The following is a 13,065-nucleotide window of genomic DNA, read 5'->3' as shown; positions in this document are numbered from 1 at the left end:
GCAAACAAAAACAAGGAGCTGGCTACATTGAGAAATTGCATACTCAAGGAGAATGGCGAGGCTGCCATTTCCTTGATGACCCGCTTCAAAATATTAATAGACATATCAACTATTCTAGAATGTATTACATCATTTGACAAGGGAACAGCTTCCAATTTTTTTCTCTGTTCCAGTCCACAGACCAATTCGACCATTTCCAGTGCACATGGCTTTACTAAAGTCTCTCCAGTAGTGTGGGGCTTCTTTTGCTTGGAAATCCGGTAAGCAACTTTATAGGATGCTTCAAGAAAAGGTTTTCATGAAATGGCAAATCCAAGTTTTGGAAGTGTCCCTGCTTTTTCGAATTGAGATTTTTTCGCACAAAAAAAACCAGCATCTTTAGATGCATTTTCAGCACGGACAGACTTGAGATGGTCTTTCAGTTTTGCTGGCTTCATACTTCCGTTCGCAAGAATTTTTCTGCACAAAAAACACTGCGGTATTTGAGTCCCGTCACGTTCATTAATGCAAGTGAAACCAAATAATACATAGTTTTCATCATACTTCCTTTTCTTCGACATTTCAACTTAAATTTGGTCTGTAACAAATGTTAAATAATTAAGGTAAAAATAATTAATGCAATATTAGCAACTAAGAAAGACATATACGAAGACTGTATGCATCGACAGACACACAGTGGGTGTGCATACATGCCTGTAGCACTGTAGGGGCCTCCACCGTTGGACCGGTATACACGAACATAGCAGTGAAAAGGTTAAATTACACACTTCAACTGTTATCTAAACGTAGGACGTGTTTGAACATACTTGGTTTACACTCGTAGCCAGCGTCTCTATTCATGTTAAAAGTGGCCTACTAGGCGCTGATTTGCCGGATAGTTTGCCCACTACGTCGCACAATAGTCTGTTCACAGCAGGACTGCAATCAACTGTGATCTAGCGGCAGGTCTAATAACTGCCATAATTTCAAAGTAACAATGAGCGTAAGTGATTTTTCGTGATATGCAATAACTATAATATATGAAAATATCTGTTATTTCTATTGGTAATTACAGATACAGCTAATACAATTGCAATTTATTACATACATTCATAAGTGAAGGAAATTATCCCATCCAAGCTCACGGACCCCCTGAAATCCTTCCACGGACCCCTGGTTAAGAAACCCTGGTTTACTGTATCTGTAACCAGAGCAGCAGCATGCTTGAGACTGCCAAAATTATAATTGCCACAAAAGCAAAACCTTTGTTTTAGTTTTGCTTTCATATTTATAAGACACATTAGCTTCTAATATTATAAATAAGTAAATAATTTTTCTGTCAATGTGTTCTGGATCCTAGGAATCAGCAGTGCACAATTATTGTAGTCATTTACTAAGATAGCATTATAGTGTGCCAGACATGTGAAACTGTATGTGGATACTGATTTACATATTTATATCAGACAAACAGTATAGGTGCCTCCGTAGCCAGGCGGAAAGAAGCAGCAGTGAGTAGCACACGCTTCTTGATTAGACCGGGGTTCGAGCCCGTCACCACCAAATACGGAGAATGCAGAAAGGTCAGGAATGACCACCGTATATTCAGAGAGCAATATGGCCTTAGTTGCTAATGCTCCTAAAAAAACAAAACAAACAGTATCAATATGATATTAAGAGTAGGAGACCAGCGGAATTACTTAGCAAGTACAGGTCACTGTTGAAAAAAAGCTGTGAATTAGGGTTGAATTTGAAAGTGTCTGCAATTCTGCCCAGACACGATAGGAGGAAGTATATGATGAGAGCCTTGTTGATCAATTCGGCCCTGGAAAGATTGTGCAAGGCTCAAGGGGTAGAATTTTTTTCAGCCTGGTCTGTACTTGTTAACAGGAGGGACTGCTTCTACAGGGATGGGATACACTTAAATAGAAAGGGTGCAAGAATATTTGCTGATGCTATCAAGGCAGGTTTAGGTGGGTCGGAAAACTGCTAGCTTGAAGGGATACAAGGACTAATAGATTAACAGTAGCCACTGGCAGAGGTGAAAGTGATTCTTGCACTGCTTCTATTGGAATGAGTAGCAGCCTGGAAAACAAGATGCAGGGTATTTCAGAGACTGCTGGGAGTCATTGCGGTACAAGTAAACACATGGGTTGTGTTAGGGTAGCTAAGAATAGGAACAGGTGCATGTATACTTGCATGTACACCAATGCTAGGAGTTTGGTAAATAAATTTGATGAATTTGAGGTATTTCTCAGAACATCAAAGGCAGATATTGTTGGGATATCAGAGACGTGGTGTCACACAGATATGAGGAATGCAGAACTGGAATTTAGGGAGTACAATGTGTACAGGAAGGATAGACAAGATAGGAAGGGAGGAGGGGTTATACTATTAGTTAAGAAACACATAAAATCCAAGGAAGTGAAGCCAGTTGACATCGCAGGACAGTACAGTGTCGAGTCAGTTTGGTGTGACATAAGCATTGGGAGATCAAAATTGAGAGTAGAAGTGTGTTATAGTTCTAATGACTCTGATAAGTATAATACAGAACTATACATGGAAATAGAGTGGGCCAGTAAATCAGAGCGTCTTATAATGGGGGATTTTAATTTCCCAGATATTGACTGGAATTTGTGGGTTGGTCACTCACACATTAGGAAGGCTTTTGTGGATTTATTGGATGATTGTTTTCTACATCAGCAGGTACGGGAGGCAACTAGAGGGAGTAATACTCTTGATCTGATTATCAGCAGTGATTCTTCATGCATTAAGAATCTGCAGATAAAGGAACCACTAGGTGGCAGTGATCACAGTGTGCTGAAGTGGGATTTACACTAAGAGGTAACTACCATCGGGCGTAAAGGGAAGAGTTTTTGCTTTCGTAAAGGTGACTATGGTGGTCTGAGACAGTATTTAAATTCTATACAGTGGGACCAACTGATGATGTTACCAACAGCAAATTCAAAATGGGAAGCATTCAAAGAAATTATCTTGGAAGCTACTAGGCTTTACATCCCAACTATGAAATATTGTTCAAGGTTTATTCCTAAATGGATGTCAGATGAACTAATGAGACATGTGGCAGAGAAGAAAAATGCATGGGATACATATAAATTAATGGGTGACATTGGAAGCCTATGATACATATAAGCTGGTCTGTAACCAAGTCACAAAGGAGATTAGGCAGGCAAAGGCAGATTATGAGAAAAACAGGAAAGAGTTCTTTACCTGTTATATTGATGGTTGAACTGTTGATGTTCCTGCTCAGGTGGCTAACAAACTAAATGAGTATTTTGCATCTACATTCAAACATGAGGAGTTATTTAGGGAGGGTAATGCCAGAGGTGAATTGAACTCTATCAGTGACCTGGATGATTTTGTAATAACTGAGAGGAAAGTGGAGGAGAAATTGTTGAAGATAAACATAAAAAAGGCACTCAGGGTGGATGGAATCTATCCAGTTATATTTAAGGAGGCAGCAAAGGAAGTAAGCAAACCCTTAGCCATAATTAGGAGAGCTTCTTTGGACTCAGAGGAAGTACCCATGGACTGGAGATGTGCAAATGTGACCCCAGTTCACAAAGGAGGATCAAAGGGCAACACAAGTAATTATAGACCTGTTAGTTTAACATCTGTTCCAGGAAAATTAATGGAGGCACTGGTTAAAGAAGCACTGCTGGATCATCTAGACAAGACTTCAGTTATAGCTCGGACACAGCATGGTTTAGTTATGGAAAAGTGTTGCCTGACCAATTTGATTGGATACTATGATATGGTCACAAAGGAACTGAATGCAGGGAATAACTTTGATATCATATATTTGGCTCTTAGAAAGGCTTTTTATACTGTTGCTCGTGGAAGACTGCTTTTACAAATTGGAGCAGTGTGGCATTTTATTCAAATTGCTGTTAATGGATAAAGGGATGATTGAGTGGGAGAAGACAGAGTGGTAATCAATGGACACTGCTTATCGTGGACTAATATTATTAGTGGAGTCCCTCAGGGTTCAGTGTTGGGTCCATTGTTGTTTTCTTTATTTATAAATGATATTGATGATGGTATATCAAGCTTAATGTCCAAATTTGCCGATGATACGAAGGTTGGCATTTTTTTATGGACACTGATGACAGTACGGTGCTGCAACAGGATCTAGAAAAGATGAGCAGATGGGTTGAGGGGTAGCAAATGAAGTTTAATATTGACAAATGTAAAGTACTACATATGGGAAGCAGCAACCCCAGAGTGACGTATCAACTCTGTGGTACTACACTGACAGTGGTAGAGAACGAAAAGTACCTGGGGGTAATTTTGCAGGCAGATATGAAGTTTTCTGACCAGTGCATACGGTCTGCAGGAGTAGCTCATGGTGTCTTGTCAATGATATACAGGAATTTTTCTTCCAGGGATAAGGAGGTGATTATCCCCTTATATAAGGCAATGGTCAGGCCACATCTTGAGTACTGTGTACAGATCTTTAGGCCTCATTTTAAGAATGATGTAGAGCTGTTGGAATGAGTACAGAGAAGGGCAACAAGATTAGTGAATGGAAGAAAGGCTTAAATTTTGCATATTACAGTGTCTGGAGACTAGGCACCTGCGAGGTGATCTGATTGAGGTGTATAAAGCCTTGAATTGTTTGAGCATGCTCAATGCTGATGGAATTCTTCCTCTTGCTCAGAATAATCATTTGAGAGGGCATAAATTCAAATTGAGGAAAGACAGATGTAGGAAAGTTGTGTGGAAGTTTGCCCTTTAGCCAGTGGGTGGTTGGTTGGTGAAACAGACTTCCATCCTTTGTTGTGGAAGTTGATAGCCTAAATAAATTTAAGGCTGAGCTGGTCAGGTACTCGGAAAGAATGGAGGGGTGAAATGGGAGCGTGTTTTTTTTTTTTTTTTTTTGGCTGATGCTGGATAAGCTTGCTTTCTTGCCTCATATGCCTCTACTAATGCTAATGCGGATTGCATGTAGCATCAGGTTATGTTAACTGGGTGTATGGTAACCAAATGTTAAGTGTGTATGATTAATGTGTAATTAATGTTTTAAGTTGTAAATACTTTTGATGTGAAAACATCTTTTGCGGCACCTACTGCATTTTTTTATGGAAGCAAAACCAATTAGCAATAAAAATGTCAGACGGAAACGACATCATTTCCTAAATGACGCTAATGCAGTGAAAGCACTACTGCACTTTCGGACTGAAGCTAAACCAATTGGTAATGGAAATGAAGCAAATGATATCACTTCCTAAATGCACTCACTAACATTGATTCGGTACAGTAAGTAGTGGGTGTGAGCCTGCTACTTAACAAGAGGGTCAATCTTATTTGATTATTCAAATGGAAATATATGACCTAATTGGAGACTTAAATCTTTTTAAGAAACAAGCTGAACTTTTGGGTTCCAGATTATATTTGCTTGCTGATTGATGCTGGTCACTTACAAGGGATTTGGGGTTGGGGTAAGAAACGTACAAGTGGAAATCAGGGCTCAAAACATTTTAAGCCCATAAATAAAGAAATGTTAATATCCTTAAAAATCAGACATGATAGAAAAATTTAAGGTCATATTCATGTTTGGCACTGTTAAAATACACATGGGTTGTATTCTTTATTATGAGAAAGAAAAAAAATTATAATTTGCTGGCCAGTGTAATTGAAATTTGCTTTTAGGAATTTGCTGGATATTAGCAAAATTCCATCCAGATGGAAAAACACTAGTGAAGTTTTTGTTTGTTTGTTTTGTTTTGTTTTGTTTTTATTGGCGCATTAGCTGCGGAGGCTATAATGGGCCAAGACCAGGTCGTATATAAAAAAATTTTTAAACTTTCAGTGACCTACATAGTTAGGTCACTATGTCAAGATGTATAACATATGTATAAAAGAAAAATGTAAATTTTATATAAGATCAAAAATGTTTATTGACTTTAAGAAGGTAAAAACAGCAGACACGTGGTCATTGTCAGATAAAATCTGACTGAGTGTATACGGCTCAGTCAGATAATTAAAAGCGGTAAAACGGATATTGCTAAAATCTGGACATTCAACTAAAATGTGTCTTATTGTTAAAATTGTGCCACAGGACTCACACATAGGAGGGTCATCAGCCCTCACTAGTGAAGTAATTATATTATAAAAAGGAGAGGCGAAACAGAAATGAGGATCACCGGTTTTATGCTTAAGTGGAAAAATATTATCAAGATCTTGTATGCAGTAGCTTTCTTCAGAGACCATAACACTTGAATAACTTTTAGACAAGAAGCAAGTTTCCTGTTCTTTGCTTGTTCATTTAAATTTGGATTTATTAATAACCCTATTATACTGTGAATTTTAGTATAGGCAGAGAATGATGCTAGAGATTTTGAGTATAAGGTCGTCATGATATGGTGTCTTCTTATCTTAAACGGTCTTAGCATATTTATTGGATTAATACTTGTAGTTGATCTGTACTGTGATCACATCCGTAGTGGACAATCCTAATCATACAGCCAATACGCTTGATCTTTTTCTCACAAACAACCCTTCTAAGTACAAGGTTGAAGTGAGAGGTCCTTTAGGCACTTCAGATCACAACTTTGTGATTGCCTCTTCTCCAATGGAACCTTTATCTCATGGCTATTCCCAACCTCGTATTGTTTGGCATTACAAGAATGCAAAATGGGATGACCTGCGAGACTTCTTTTCTTCTTTTCCTTGGTCTGATTACTGTTTCAAAACTTCTGATGTCAACGTTTGCTCAGATCGTGTCAGTGAAATTATTCTTGCAGGAATGGAATCCTTTATCCCACACTCCACTTTAAAATCTCGTCCTTTATCTAAACCTTGGTTTTCCAATAAATGTGCTAAGGCTGTCCAAGAGAAGAATGTTGCATATCGTAATTGGCTTTTTCTAATTCTTCAGTTTCATTTTCTGGCTACACCAAAGCTCGCAACAATTGTAAAGCAGTTATTAATCAGTCCAAACTAGAGTTTGAACAGGCTAAGAGTAGAAAACTTGCTTCTTGCCCTAATGGTAGCCGAGCATTCTGGTCTCTTGCCAAAGCTATTGGCCGCAACTTTTGCCCATCTCTGCTCCCACCTCTGTCCAAACCAGATGGTTCTGTTGTCACTTCAGCCAAGGATAAAGCTGACCTGCTAGCATCCCATTTTTCTTTGAGCTCATGTATTAATGATCTTGGTAAAACACCTCCCACCATTCCTAACACGCTCCATTCAATGCCTCCTGTGGTCTTCCGTCAAAAGGATATCAGAAGGATTTTGATGAATCTTGATGCTAAGAAAGCTCCAGGTCCTGATGGTATTTCTCCACTTGTTCTCAAAACCTGTGCTCCTGAACTTACTCCTATTCTTTGCCGCCTTTTTTCACTTTCTTATTCCAAAGGTGTTTTTCCTTCTGCTTGGAAATTTGCTCTTATCCAGCCAGGTCCTAAAAAGGGTGACAAATCCCTCCCATCCAATTATCGTCCCATTGCAATTAATTCTACTCTTTCTAAAGTAATGGAGAAATCAATTAACTGCCAACTCTTAAACTACCTAGAAACCTTCCGTCTGATCAACGATCGCCAGTATGGATTCCGTCAGTGTCGATCCACTGGTGATATTCTGGCTTATGTTACCCATTTATGGACTAATTCAATGGAAAGGTTCGGTGAAACACAAGTAGTTGCTCTTGACATCTCAAAGGCTTTTGATCGTGTTTGGCATAAAGGTCTTCTAAACAAGCTTCCATCTTATGGTTTGCCAACTGTTTTTAGTAATTGGTTATCCAGTTTTCTCTCTGATCGCTCACTGAGGGTGATGGTAGATGGCTCTCTGTCTTCTAACTTCTCCACTAATGCCGGTGTCCCCCAAGGTTCAGTTCTTTCCCCCACTCTTTTCCTCTTGTATATCAATGACCTTCTTCCATTGACTGGAAATCCTATCCATAGTTTTGCCGATGATAGCACATTGCATTCAACTTTACATTTTGAGAAACGTTGTCCAGCTCAATCAGCTTCAAGTTCTCGAAAATCTGCTGCCAATTCCTTAAATGCCGATCTTCAGGTAATTCTCCAGTGGGGCAAAGACAACTTAGTTGATTTCAACCCTTCTAAAACTCAATCTTGTCTTATATCTCGCAAAAAGGATTCTTCTGCTCCTATGCTTATCTTTAGTGACACTCCGATTTCTAGGCAAAATGATATATCTCTTTTGGGGATTACCCTGACTTCTAATCTCTCTTGGCACAAGCACATTACAAATATTGCTTCCTCTGCATCTAAAAAACTTGGTTTTCTCTTTCGCTCTCGGCGTTACTTTTCTCCCAAACAGCTGCTCACTCTGTATAAATCGCAAATCCGCCCTGCCATGGAATATTGTTCCCACATCTGGGGTGGTGCCCCCAAAACCTCTCTCAGGCTTCTTGATTCCATTCAGAAGAGGGCAGTTAGTTTAATTAATGATTCATCTCTAACAGAGTCTCTCCACTCGCTGTGTCATAGACGTACTGTTTCTGCTGCATGCCTCTTCTACAGATACTTCCATGGGCACTGTTCTTCTGAATTGGCTTCTATAATTCCCGCTCTCTCTTTCAAAACAGTCCGAACACGTGCCGCCACCAGCCAACATCCATTTACTGTCCAACTTCAAACCCACAGAACCAACTTTTCATGTTCCTCGTTTATTCATTCAACTGCCGTTTTCTGGAACAACCTTCCTTCATACGTATTTCCTGAAAATTACAATCTACAGAAGTTCAAGTCCAATATCAACAAATATCTTCTTTCGTCTTCTCAATCTCCAACCCAAGCACGGTACTAAGTACTATAGGTCATAATACCTCTCGTGTTTGGGGTTCTCATTAAAAAAAAAAAAAAAAAGTGTATCTGTAATTGATACATTACTGTTCTTTATTTAATAATGTCCAAATATTATTTTTTAATTTATGCTTTTGTTTATTCATTCTTTCTTCAACTTAAAAATATTACTCCATATTAACTGGCACAACATTCCGGATTACACTGGTTCAGCTTTTTGTGTGTACATCTAGTGTACATCATAAGGCAAAAAATATTCATTCTTGTAAAGCTGGGAAATATTCTTATATATAAGTTATTAATTTAATTTATTAGTTTCATTATTAATGAAGTATTAAGCTATTAATGTAAACATATTCATTTAATATATGAAAATTAAACCATTTGTTGTTATTATTAATTTAATTTTTCTTGTAGGATTTTGTACTAAGCATATGAAGCATGTTAGAAGAGGAAGAAATTACAGAAACACATTATTCAATCCACTCAGCACCAGAAGAGATGCTGTTGCAGAGTGCACGGACAGGAAGTTTAAATATTTTAACTGAGCTTTTAGATGCATACATCCAAGGAAAAATTATGCTAGATGTCAACTGTAAAGGTAATATATAATATTTCAAATAGAAGTTGTGATTATTTCTTGCGGTTTTTGAGCAGAATTTCAGAATACTTTTTTAGCAACATTCATGAATTTTGTATCAGCAGTTGAACTGTATAGAAATGTATGCTTAATATGCTTTTTAGAGGGAGAATAAGCATATGCAGTGCAACTTTGATATACTATGCTTATTATACTGTAGTTTTGGATTTTTTAGTAACCCTTTTACAACTGTTGTAAGCTTAAAATGAAGCTGGGTATTTTGATATAAGCCAAGACGTCAAAAGTGTAATCATATACCCAAGATAAACATAAAAAATGTTTGGCAAAACAATTTTGCAATAGAAACTGGCAGAATTAAATATTGGTACCAACCAGAAGCAAACTAGCTATTGCAGTAGTTTCCAAAATTCTTGCTCCCATGGTGAATAGTAATAGTAGTAGTGGCATGTGATGCAAGAAAGCAAGTGTATGAGCTTATGCAGCATCAGCCAAAAAAAAAAAAAAAAAAAAATCACACCATTCCCTCCAAATGCCTGTCCAGTTCCTCCTTAAATTTATTCAACCTATCAACTTCCACAACAACAGATGGAAATTTGTTCCAACAATTAACCACTCACTGGCTAAAGGCAAATTTCCGCACATCTAATCTACAACTGTCTTTTCTTAATTTGAATTTATGCCCCCTTAGGTTCGTAATCTGAACAAGTGGAAGAATCCCATCAGAATTCAGCATGCTCAACTCATTTAGGGCCTTTTACACCTCAATCAGATCACCGTTCAGGTGCCTAGTCTCCAGCCACTGCAATTTAGAGAACTTAAGCCTCTCTTGGTAAGAGGATCCCTTCATTCTCCTCACCAATCTTGTTGCCCTTCTCTGTACACGCTCGAGCAAATTGACATCCTTCCTAAAATGAAGCCTCCAGACCTGTATGTAGTACTCAAGGCGTGGTCTGACCATTGCCTTATACTGAGGGACAATCACCTCCTTTTCCCTGCTAGCAAAATTCCTATATATCATTGACAAAACCCCACGACCTGCCCTGGCAGCCTGTCTGCATTGCTCAGAAAACTTCATATCTGACTGCACAATTACTCCCAGGTCTTTTTCATTTTCTACCACCTTAAGTGTAGTACCACACAGTTGGTACTTTTCTCTTGGGTTACTTATACCCATATGCAGTACCCTTATACCCTTTGCATTTGTCAAGGTCAAACTTCAATTGCCACTTCTTAGCCCATCTGCCCAAATTATCTAGATCCTGTTGCAGTAGCACACTGCCATTACTGTTATTAACAACCCTGCCAACCCTTGTATCATCTGTAATCTTCGCCACTAAGCATGATATACCTTTATCAATATCATTGATAAATATACAAAACAACAGTGAACCCAACACCGAACCCTGTGGGACTCCACTAATAGCATTAGTCCACAAAGAGTAGCACCCATTGATTACCACCCTCTGTCTTCTCTCACTTAACCATCCTTTTATCCATCGTAGCAACTTAACCTTAATACCATTCTGCTCCAATTTGTACAATAGTCTTCCATGTGCAACAGTGTCAAAAGCTTTCCTGAAATCCAAATATATGATATCAAAATTATTTTTTGCATCCAGTTCCTTTGTAACCACATCATAATAACCAATCAAATTTGTCAGACAAGACTTTCCCTTAACAAACCCATGCTGTGTCCGAATTATTGTTGCAGTCTTGTCTAGATGATCCTGCAATGCATCTTTAACCAGTGACTTCATTATTTTACCCGGAACAGAAGTTAAACTAACAGGTCCGTAATTACTCATGTCACCCTTCGATGCCCCGTTGCGAATTGGGGATACATTTGCACATCTACAGTCCTTGGGAACCTCCCCTGAGTCCAAGGATGCTCTCATAATTATGACTATGGGTTTGCTTAGTTGCTTTGCTGCCTCCTTTAATATAACTGGATAGATCCCATCCATCCCAGGTGCTTTACTTTAACTTCAACAATTTCTCCTCTACTTTGCTCTCAGTTATTACAAAATCATTAAGTACCCTGCTACAATTTGATAACCTTCTGCCATTTTCAAACCTTAATAATTCCTCATATGTGAATGTAGATGCAAAATACTCATTTAGTTTGTTTGCTATCTGAGCAGGATCATCAACAGTCGAACCATCGATGTCAAGTGGACCTTAATAATTCCTTAATAATTCCTCATATGTGAATGTAGATGCAAAATACGCATTCAGTTTGTTTGCTATCTGAGCAGGATCATCAACAGTCGAACCATCGATGTCAAGTGGACCAATCAGATTCATCCCCTTCCTTTTAGAGTATATATAAGTAAAGAAATCCTTGCTGTTATTCTTAGCATCTTTTGCCAAGGATTTCTCATAATCTCCTTCGCCTGCCTAACCTCCTTTGTGACCTGATTACAGACTAGCTTATATCTGCCATAGGCTTCTGAGTCGTTTGATAATTTATATGCATCCCATGCATTTTTCTTCTCTGTTATGAGTCTCATTAGTTCATTTGATAACCATTTAGGCCTAAACCTTGAACAATATTTCTTAATAGGTATGAATCTTTTAGTAGCATTCACAATTAATTCCTTGAATGCTTCCCACTTACAATTTACTGTTGTTAACATCATCAGTTGATCCCACTGTACAGAATTTAAAAACTGTCTGAGACCACTGTACTCACCTTTACGGAAGCAAAAACCCGTTCCTTTACCCCTGATGGTAATTAAATCTTTAAGTAAATCCCACATCAGTACACTGTGATCACTGCCACCTAGTGGTTCCTTTATCTGCAAATTCTTAATACACGAATGATCACTGTTGATTACCAGATCAAGAGTATTACTCTCTCTGGTTGCCTCTCGAACATGCTGCTGCAAAAAACAATCAGCCAATAAATCCACAAAAGTCTGACTAGTGTGAGGGACCAACCCACAAGTTGCAGTCAATATCTGGGAAGTTAAAATCCCCCATTATAAGACATTCCGATTTACTAGCCCACTCTATTTCTCTGTACAATTGTTCATTCTACTCATTTGGGTCATTAGGCCTGTAACACACTCCTACTCTTATTTTTGCTTTCGCAGTGCTTATGTCACACCAAACTGACTCAACAGTGCACTGTTCATCTGTATCAACTGGGTGCCCTTCTTTTGATTTTATGTTTTTCTTAATTAACAGCATAAAACCTCCACCCTTCCTATCCTGTCTATCCTTTCTGTACACATTGTACTCACCAAATTCCAGTTCTGCATTCCTTATATCTGTGTGACACCACGTCCCTGCTATCCCAATAATATCCGCCTTTGATGTCTTGACCAACACTTCAAATTCATCAAATTTATTTACTATACTTCTAGCATTGGTATACATGCAAGCATACATGCACCTATTCCTAGTTACCCTAACACATCCCATATACCCACCTATTTCACGATGACTGCCATCCGTCCCTGAAACCCCCAACACCCCTCGCTCCAGGTCGCTACTTATTCTAATAAAAGTTGTGCAAGAATCACCTTCACCTCTGCCTGCGGCTACTGTTAAACTATTAGTCCTTGTATCCCCCCAAGCTAGCAGTTTTCCGACCCACCTAACCCTGCCTCGATAGCATCAGCAAATATTCTTGCACCCTTTCTATTTAAGTGTATCCCATCCGGGTAGAAGCAGTCTCTCCAGTTAACA

At 38.6% G+C, this 13,065-nt stretch overlaps 1 protein-coding gene across 2 annotated transcripts in view; it reads left to right on the top strand.

Annotated features, from left to right (window-relative positions):
- The window catches only part of LOC150084438 (oxysterol-binding protein-related protein 1-like), a 707,041-nt gene that overhangs the window by 31,622 nt on the left and 662,354 nt on the right, over positions 1-13,065 (top strand). For both annotated transcript variants that reach the window (XM_090376067.1, XM_090376066.1), the window contains exon 2: positions 9,189-9,372. In XM_090376067.1, coding sequence (XP_090232193.1) covers positions 9,213-9,372 — 160 coding nt within the window. In that variant the 5' untranslated portion in view covers positions 9,189-9,212. The remainder of the gene's footprint in view (positions 1-9,188; positions 9,373-13,065) is intronic.

Source organism: Mastigoproctus giganteus, chromosome 6, assembly GCF_048544385.1.
Source record: "Mastigoproctus giganteus isolate SK-2022 chromosome 6, ASM4854438v1, whole genome shotgun sequence".
Taxonomy (NCBI): Eukaryota; Metazoa; Arthropoda; class Arachnida; order Uropygi; family Thelyphonidae; genus Mastigoproctus; species Mastigoproctus giganteus.
The sequence above is the reverse complement of the archived record's forward strand: the minus strand, read 5'-3'. Positions and strand labels throughout refer to the sequence as shown.